The 9,443-nt window shown below is 47.9% G+C and overlaps 1 protein-coding gene across 6 annotated transcripts in view; it reads right to left on the bottom strand.

Annotated features, from left to right (window-relative positions):
* The window catches only part of OAS3 (2'-5'-oligoadenylate synthetase 3), a 29,670-nt gene extending 21,404 nt beyond the window's left edge, over window positions 1-8,266 (bottom strand). For 5 of the 6 annotated variants that reach the window (XR_010343821.1, XR_010343820.1, XR_010343822.1 and 2 more), the window contains exons 1-3: window positions 8,090-8,266; window positions 4,051-4,333; window positions 958-1,133 (exon numbers count right to left, since the gene is read on the bottom strand). Coding sequence is in view for 3 of the 6 variants with exons in the window: in XM_064379800.1 (XP_064235870.1) it covers window positions 958-1,133; window positions 4,051-4,333; window positions 8,090-8,266 (636 nt within the window). In the remaining 3 variants the exon portion in view is untranslated. Of the gene's footprint in view, window positions 1-957; window positions 1,134-4,050; window positions 4,334-8,089 lie in introns of those variants that run through there. The other variant, XM_064379801.1, reaches the window with a different exon arrangement.
* Between the last annotated feature and the right edge of the window lie 1,177 nt (window positions 8,267-9,443).

Below are 9,443 nucleotides of genomic sequence, written 5' to 3' on the forward strand. Positions count from 1 at the left end.
AAGCCATGTGCTGCAAGATTTTATGGGAGCCTGTTCCCTTATCTCTAGGCACAAGCTGGACACACTTCCCTCAGCGCCTAACAGTTTGTCAACAAACATGAACAGAGCAAGGGAGCATCCCTGAGGCTGGGGATCAAGGTATACTGACTACATATTACCTCGTACCATACCAGATAGGCCAAGGCCCTGAATATGAAAAGAAATACAATGGGAAGCAATCTGATGGCAGGAAATAGGAAAGAATCATTTTACAAAGTCAGGACAGGGAAAGACTTTTTTTTTTTTTTTTTTTTCCTTAAGATGGAGTCTGGCTCTGTCGCCCAGGCTGGAGTGCAGTGGTGCAATCTTGGTTCACTGCAACCTCTGCCACCTGGTTTTCAAGCGGTTCTCCTGCCTTAGCCTCCCAAGTAATTGGGATTACAGGCATGCGCCACCATGCCTGGTTACTTTTTCGTATTTTTAGTAAAGACAGGGTTTCACCATGTTGGCCAGACTGGTCTTAAACTCCTGACCTCAAGTGATCCACCTGCCTTGGCCTCCCAAAGTTCTGGGATTACAGGTGTGAGCCACTACACCTGGCAGGATGGGAAAAGACTTCTTAAGACACACAAAGAATAAATCATTTTTAAAAGGATATATCTAAGTACATTAAAATTTAAATATTTTGTCTGACAAATAACTTTTAAACAAAGCAAAAGCCCAAGACACAGACTGGAAGAATGTTGGAAGAATGCATTATATAAACTAAATAAGGATCAGTATCCGCAACATACAGAGCTTCAACAAATCAATAACAAGACAGGTAACCCAAGAGAAAATAATGCACAAGGGACATAAACAGGCAATTCCCAGAAAGAGAACATGAATGGCCACTAAATGTAAGACAATAGTTTCACGACTATGACAGTACAAAGCAAATAGTCACATGTCTGGAGCAGCCCTTCCAAGTGGCTTCACCTGGCGGTACCAGTGCTTCACCAGCAAGATCAGGTTCTTCAACTTGGCTGGGCGAATGTTCACAAAGTTCCTCCGCAGCTCTGTGAAGCAGGCTGCATGCTCGCCCTCTTGGCAGCCACTGTTGAGGAGGGTGGAGTAGACTCGTGGCTCGGGTTTGATGCCAGAGGCGACCTGACCTGTTGATGTGAAGCACTGTGAGTTAGGAATGGTGCTAAGGACACAGGATGGAGGATGGTGTTGGTGCGGAGCTCAGCCTGGGGTGCTGAGAGAGAACGGGAAGAATTTGGAGGGGAAGAAATCTGGCAACATGGGAGTTGGGGGACTGGGAAGAGAGCCTGGAGCTTTTCAAGAAGCAGGGAAGAAGAGCAGCACTCCAGAATGCAGTGGGAGAGTTCCTCCATCCCAAATGGCCAGGCAGTACCTAGAGCACCAGCTCGAAGAGGAGCAGATGCCTTCCAAGATGGTTAAACAGGAAAGATGCTTCCAGCTGAGTCAGCAGTACCTGCAGTCTGGCAATTCTCTCCTCCCCGAGCTTTCCTCAAAACACCACTCTACATAACCTTAATTAAAGGCTGCTATGGAGAGGAAAATGATGCCCAAGAAATAAAAGGCAAAAAGTCCTGATCCTTTAGCAGTGGTTGCGATGGCTTTCACCTGTAATCACAACACTTTGGGAGGCCAAGGTGGGCAGTTCACATGAGGTCAGAAGTTCAAGACCAGCCTGGCCAACATCGTGAAACTCTGACTCTACTAAAAATATACAAAAATTAGCCAGTCATGGTGGCACTCACCATGTTGTACAGTAGCTGTAATCCCAGCTACTCTGGAGGCCGAAGCATGAGAATCGCTTGAACCCAGGAGGGGGAGGTTGCAGTGAGCTGAGATCGTGCCACTGCACTCCAGCCTGGAGGACAGAGTGAGACTCTGTCTCTGAAAATACACACACACACACACACACACACACACACACATTTACTGCCTACTGGGTACCAGGTGGAAGGTTTTTACATGTATCTCCACCACAACCCCATGAAGCAAGTACAATTCTTCATCCCATTTGATAGCTGAGGAGGCTGAGGCACAGAGAAATTCCATGCTTTCCCCAGGGTTATATGGCCAGCATGCCATGCAGTCGGGATTCGAGCTCAGAGCCGGTGGACTTTACGTTATGCGCCTTTTCCTCCACCACTCCCACAGGCATGGCTTGGGGGAAGTAAACACTCTCCATAATTCCCCGAGGTTGCTGTTATCGCTTGCCTGCTGTGTGGCTTTGGGTGGGTCACTGTATGTCTCTGAGTCTGTTTCTCCATTAGTGAAATTAAAGCTGAAACAGTAGAGACCTCATAGGTTTGTTTTGAATAATCGATGAGATAAAACATGTCAAGTTCTTGGAATAGTTAAGCATTTAATAGGTAGTAACTAGTATGATTAATATATGTGTACTAGGCTGGGTGCAGTGGCTCATGTCTGTCATCCTAGCACTTTGGAAGGCTGAGGCAGGTGGATCATTTGAGCCCAGAAATTCAAGATGAGCCTAGGTAACATGGTGAAACCCTATCGCTACAAAAAAATACAAAAATTAGCCAAATGTGTTGTGTGCCTGTAGTCCCAGCTACTTGGGAGGCTGAGGTGGGAGGATTGCTTGAGCCCAGGATGGAGGTTGCAGTGAGCCAAGATCACACAACTACACTCTAGCCTGGGTGACAGAGTGAGACCCTGTCTTAAAAATGTGTCTGTGGGTTGGGCGCAGTGGCTTACGCCTGTAATCCCAGCACTTTGGGAGGCCGAGGCCAGTGGATTATGAGTTCAGGAGATCGAGACCATCCTGGCCAACACAGTGAAACCCTGTCTTTACTAAATATATAAAAATTAGCCAGGTATGGTGGCACCTGTAGTCCCAGCTACTTGGGGGGCTGAGGCAGGAGAATTGCTTGAACCCAGGAGGTAGAGGTTGCAGTGAGCTGAGATCACACCACTGCTCTCCATCTCAAAAAAAAAAAAAAAAAGAAAAAGTGTGTACATGTGTATGTATGTGTACCCAGTAAGTGGGTACACTAGGCATGGGATACCAGGCATAGGGGAATGTGGCTATCTGCCCAAAGGATAAAGCTATCCCCCAGATCATCAAGGCAAATAATCATCATCATCATAATAGAAAGAACAATAGAAATAATAATTGTGAACACTCCACAGCCCTTATCACATGCTAGACATTCTTGCCTTTTTTTTTTTTAAGAAGAGTCTTACTCTGTTGCTCAGGCAGATAGATTGTAGTGGCCAAATCACAGCTCACTGTAGCCTCCACTGCCTGGGCTCAAGCAATTCTCCCACCTCAGCCTCCCCAGTAGTGGGACCACAGGAAGGCATGCACTGCTACACCTGGCTATTTTTTAAAATTACGTGTAGAGATTAGGTCTTGCTATTTTGCCAAGGCTGGTCTTGAACTCCTGGGCTCAAGCGATCCTCTCACCTTGGCCTCCCAAAGGGCTAAGATTACAGGCATGAGCCACTGCGCCTGGCCATGAGGCACACTTCCAAGTTTGTTACATATATTAATGCATTTAATTCTTCTGACAACTCTATAACATTACCATTATCCCCATTGTTATTACCCTTATTTATTAAAGATGAGGACACAGAGGCATATTTTTAATCTTAACTTGAGCATAGGTATATTACGAAGAAGAATGCAAAAATCACATTAATGTTTTTAAGATATAAGACAAGATTTTGCAGAATTCTGGTTTTGTCCCCAGACCCCAACTGCTAGCCACGTCTACTTGGCTTAGCTTTTGGGAGTATTTGTGGAAGGGTTGAGCAGTAACCGCTCCAGGCAGTAGCTGAAGGAAACTCCAAGATGCCTGTGGGAGGACCAAGTGTCTTGACAGCAGGACCACAGATCCAGGAGGATCTGGGTTTTCTCTGCCTTTGTCTAGCACGAGTCTAATATGTTTAGTACACAGAGTGAGGCTGAGAGGAAGGGTAGAGGCTGGCCCAGGTCACACAGCAACAGTGGCTGGGCTAGAATTGGAAGTCCTCTGCTATTCCCAATGATCTTGCCCCCAATCCTGGAATGGTCCAGAAACCCCTCACCCAGGACATCGAAGGCAGGCACCAGGCTAACATCCATCCAGTCCTCAGGATCTCTGGATGTCAGGCGGAACTGCAGGGCCCCAGGCATGTGCTGCTCAGGAAACTCGAGGCTCAGACCAGGGATTGGGTTCTGCCACCAGGATTCCAGCAACGTCTGCATTTCACTGAGGATCTCTGCACGAAGGGCCCTCTGGTCCTCATAGCTCTTGAAGCAGTCGAGGAAGATGACAAGTTCAGAATCACAGCCACCCTTGAGAGCTGTGCCCCGGCCAGAGGAGCCTCCCTAGGCAAAGAAAGGTAACTCAGAATTCCATACTGTACAATTCTAGTGCCCTTGCAGTCTGGCATGCAACTTGAGCGAGGCGAGTGTGCTGGGGAAAAACTGTGTCCATAAGGCTGTAGGCATCAAAGCCATGCGGGAATGTGGGTCCAGGGTAACCAGGTTTGAGATTTCAAGAGAAGCAATTTTAATATGTAAACCCATAGTTTTTCATTTTTGTTTTTTTCCATAGAAACAGGGTCTTGTTCTGTCACCCAGTCTGGAATGCAGTGCCATAATCATAGCTCACTGTGGCCTTGAACTCCTGGGCTTAAGCAATCCTCCTGCCTCAGCCTCTCAAGTAGTTGAGACTACAGGCACATGCCATCATGCCTGGCTAGGTTTTACTTTTTTTTTGAGATGGAGTCTCACTCTGTCACCCAGGCTGGAGTGCAATGGCACAATCTCGGCTCACTGCAACCTCCACCTCCCGGGTTCAAGCAATTCTCCTGCCTCAGCCTCCCGAGTAGCTGGGATTACAGGTGCTTGCCACTATGCCCAGCTAATTTTTGTATTTTTAGTAGAGATGGGGTTTCACCATGTTGGTCAGGCTGGGCTCAAACTCCTGACCTCATGTGATCTGCCTGCCTTGGCCTCCCAAAGTGCTGGGATTACAGGCATGAGCCACCACACCCAGCCTACATTTTTTTTTTTAAGAGATGGGATCTTGTTATGTTTCCCAGGCTGGAGTACAGTGGCTATTCACAGACATGAGAGTAGCTCACTGCAGCTTGGAACTCCTGGGCTCCAGTGATCTTTCCACCTCAGGCCCCCAAGTATCTGAGACTACAGGCATGCACCACCATGCCAGGCTAAATCCATAATTTTTGTTTTATTTTTATTTTTGAGACAGAGTCTTGCTCTGTTACCCAGGCTGGAGTGAGTGGCACGATCTCGGCTTATTGCAACCTCCACCTCACAAGTTCAAGTGATTCTCCCACCTCAGCCTCCTGAGTAGCTGGGACTGCAGGTGTGCGTCACCACTCATGCCCAGGTAATTTTTGTATTTTTAGTAGAGATAGGGTTTTACCATGTTGGCCAGGCTGGTCTGGAATTCCTGACCTCAAGTGATCTGCCCTCCTGAGTCTCCCAAAGTGCTGGGATTACAGGCATGAGCCACCGCGGCGGGCCTAAATCCATGATTTTTAAATGTTGGCAACTAACTTTTGAAAAACCCAAGACCACAGGTAAAACAAATTCTACTTTGCAGAACACATGTTTGCAATCTTTGCTCAGAATGGGTATAGAATTGTGGTATGACTCACTGAATTTCTGAGACCTGTCTGGTCAGTGTTTCTTTTGGCAAAAAGTTTCCAGCCTGAGGATTTGGAAAGGAAACTCCTAAACATTGTCAGAGCCACTGCTCTGCATCTGGGATCTGACATCTCTAAACTCACTTCCAACACAAAACAACTGTGATGTAGTTACATGTGGTTGCAGATATGGGCAGTGAGGCTCAGAGCGGTGAAATGAGTTACACAGCCAGTAAACAGCAAGAACAAGGATTGAGCTGCTGATATTCACTCGGTGTGGCTGGCAAAGTATTAAATATTAGGAAAAGTTACAGACTGTAATCTCAAACCTTTTGGAAGGCCAAAAGGTTTTATTGAGGCGTGCTGAAGGCAGCCACCTCATGAATATTAGCATAGGAAAGAGATAGAGACGATGAAAGGCCCTCCCAGGTTAAGTCTGTTTACCCCACATCCCTTTGTTTCCACTCTTACTGTTTACTCATGTAAATTTTGTGCTGGGTGGTCCTCTCAGCGAAAGATCAAAGGGGAATTACCTGTTGGTAGTGTTTACTCTGGGCCCAGAACATAATGTTTTTATCCTTCATAAAACTATTCTTTTAACCATGTTAATTATTCACAAGTGTGTTAACTTAGAACCCCTGTTGTAAAATCTTGATGGAATAAATGTGTGGACGGACAGAGGTTCTGGGTCGATTGGTTGCATTTCACCCTCTGAAAGCAGCCAACATCCATCCCTAGCCCACGTGTATCACTGAAGCAGGTGTGAGAGTGCATTCATTCATTCATCCATTGTTGAGCCGGGGTCTGCAGGCCAGGCTTCCACAGGTGGTTGTTGACATCTCGTTGAGCCTTCCAGGAGCAAGTCTTGCCCTAAACTGGGACCCCTATTTATCCTGATGATTATGCCAGGACTTTTACTTCCAGTTCCCACTATGTGGGGGCTGCTGACAATGTGGGAGCAGGGACTATTACAAGCTGGCCACCTCCTGCACGTTCTGCACACTCTCATCTCACTGAACCTTCCTCATAGTCCCAGAAGGAAGGTACCATTATGTGCTCACTTTACAGAGGAGGAAACAAAAGCACAGGGAGATTGTGCCAGAGACCCCTCCTCTGCACCCCTTTCCAGGGAAGCTAAGGATGCCAGGGCTTTCTCTTGCTGCACAAAAATCCCTCCTGTTCATCTCTGAGGTAGAAATGGGACTTCACACCTCCTTGGCTACAAGTCTCTCCTCCTCCTTCCCTACCTCCCAAGCTGAGAGTCAGCCCCAGCAAACCACCAGGTGCTCTGAGGCCATCTCTACTCTGTTTTCACCCCCTCCCCTGACAACCTCCAAATCTGCTCTGTCACACCCAGGTTCCCTCGACCACTCCTGGCACCCCCAAATTTACCCTGAGGATAAGATAGTTCATGACTTGCCTCCTCCCTGAATCTGCAAGTGTCCTGGGGTCACAGCGGCATTGTGGCTGTATTTAAGTGACAAAAAGTGATTTGGAGCCTGGCCAACATGGTGAAATGCCATCTCTACAAAAAATGCAAAAATTACCTGGGTGTGGTGGCTCACACTTGTAATCCCAGCACTTTGAGAGGCCGAGGCACTTAGGATCACTTGAGCCCAGGAGTTCCAGACCAGCCTAGGCAACATGGCAAAACTCTATCTCTACAAAAAATTAGCCGGGCACGGTAGTGTGCACCTATAGTCCCAGCTACTCGGGAGGCTGAGGTGAGAGGATCACTTGAGCCCATGAGGTGGAGGTTGCAGTGAGCCGAGATTGCACCACTGCACTCCAGCCTGGGTGACAGAGCAATACCCCGTCTCAAAAAAAAAAAAGAAAAGAAAAGAAAAAAAGAAAAGAAAAGAAAAAGTGACTCGGAGCAGTAGTTTAGCATCTAGCCTCAGTTTCCCTATCCATAAAACAGGTACAATAATACCTACCTCACTGAAGTGGTGATTAAATGAGATAATATTCATTAAATGAGATAATTTTCATTGGTATTTGGTAATGTCTCAATAAATTGGGCTATTCTGACTATTATGAAGTATTATTACTTCTGTGTCCTTAGGGTCTGGCATAGCCTGAGGCCCATGGTCTGTTTGAATGCCTGGGTGAATGAGTGAGTGAGTGGGTGAATGAACGGATGAGAGGCAGCCTCTGAGAGCCCAGATGCAGGAATCAGGCTACTTGGGTTTGAATCCTGGCTGTGCCTCTCACAGAAATGGACACTTCACTGTGCCTCTCTGTGCCTCAGTTTCTCCATCTGTCAAGCGGGGGTTAAGAGTACCTACCTGGCTGATATATTCAGGGCACTTAGCACAGGGCTGGCACATTGGAAGTATCTGGTAGAGAAATGAATGAGAAGCGCACAAGCCGTATAAAGCCACCCCCACCGTAAGGCTATGAGGCTTAAGCGTTCTCCTAGGACTGTTCCCTTTGGACACACAAAGAGCCTGAGGTGGGACCTCACCTTGATGATTTTCAGCACCCGCGGGGCAGCAGCGCCAGGAGGGCCTCCGCGCTCCCTCAGGGCAGCGGCCAGGGCGCCCAGGGCGCGCCGCGTCTTCTCCACGAACTCCTTCCACGGCTGCAGCCTGCTGGCCACGAACCTGTCCAGCGCGGCGGCCCGCGTGCCGTACACGTCCATGGCAGCCCGGCTCAGGTGCCAGAGAAAGCAAGGCTCCGCCGCGGCCTCTGGGTTTCGGGTTTCGTTTCCTTGCGCGGCTCTCCCCACCACGCCCAGCTCGCTGGCCCCGGGGGCGGGCGCTGCGCCGGGTCCTAGGTCCTCAGTCCCGCGCGGGGCGTGAAAGGGGGACGGACGCTGGAGACCCTGCCTTCCCCAGCTTCCTCTCCTCCTCCCCGAAACTTGCGGAAATTCCTTGCTTTCAGTTTCGTTTCTTTCTAGCAGCTCTGGGACCTGGCTCCAATTTCCTAGTCCCCTTTCTAGCTACGGCTTCTCCTTCATCTCCCTGCTTCCAGCCGTCCCTGCCCCCACCAGCTCCAACGAACTAATCACAACCTAAACGAAATGTCCTGACAGCAGCAAGTCCAGAGAACATATGGGTATATATTGAGTAATGTACTCTGAGTATTTCAGAAACGTGCAAGTTTTACATGAAAAAAACAAAGTCAGGATTTAATAAACGGATAACTCCTACCTTGCTCTCTGGCTGAGGGATGGGTTCTAAACACTACTACCACCACCAGTGATAATAAGGTACACCTGGAGAATCTCACTGACTCCTCCCAACAACCATGGTGTAGGTGCTATTATCATCACCCATTTGACAGATAGAGAAGTCAAGGTACAGAGGAACTAGGTACCTGTCCAAGGTAGCACAGCTGGAAAGTTGTCTGGCTGGATTCAAACCCAGCCCAAGTCCACAGCGCTGCCCTCTTCAAAAGCAAGCTCTTCCTAAATAATTTATACATGTAATGCAGTTCCAATAAAAATTGCATTTTTGAAAACTTCAAACACATGATTCTAAAGTCCGTCTGCAAGAATTAAAAATTATTTCGGAGAAGGGAGGAAGGAAAGTCAGTCAGTTTAGAATGGTACCTTGCACAACAATACTACATATGAAAACATGACAAAGCTACAATAGGGAAGTATTCTCTTGGAACTGTCACAAGGCTGAGCGACTGTAAGCTATAAACTGCAGAGTGGGGATTTGAATCCAGGGCCAATGCTTCTATCTTCATGGCCTGACTCCTCCTTTTTCTGCTTATTTCCTGCTGCTTCTCCACCCAGGTTCCCAGAGACTGCACACCTGAGCTCTCTTCCAGGTCTGGCCCAAGCCATAGCCTATCTCCTTCCTCCCCAT

Source organism: Aotus nancymaae, unplaced genomic scaffold (genome assembly GCF_030222135.1).
Source record: "Aotus nancymaae isolate 86718 unplaced genomic scaffold, 86718_ANA_hifiasm-v0.15.2.pri h1tg000021l, whole genome shotgun sequence".
Taxonomy (NCBI): Eukaryota; Metazoa; Chordata; class Mammalia; order Primates; family Aotidae; genus Aotus; species Aotus nancymaae.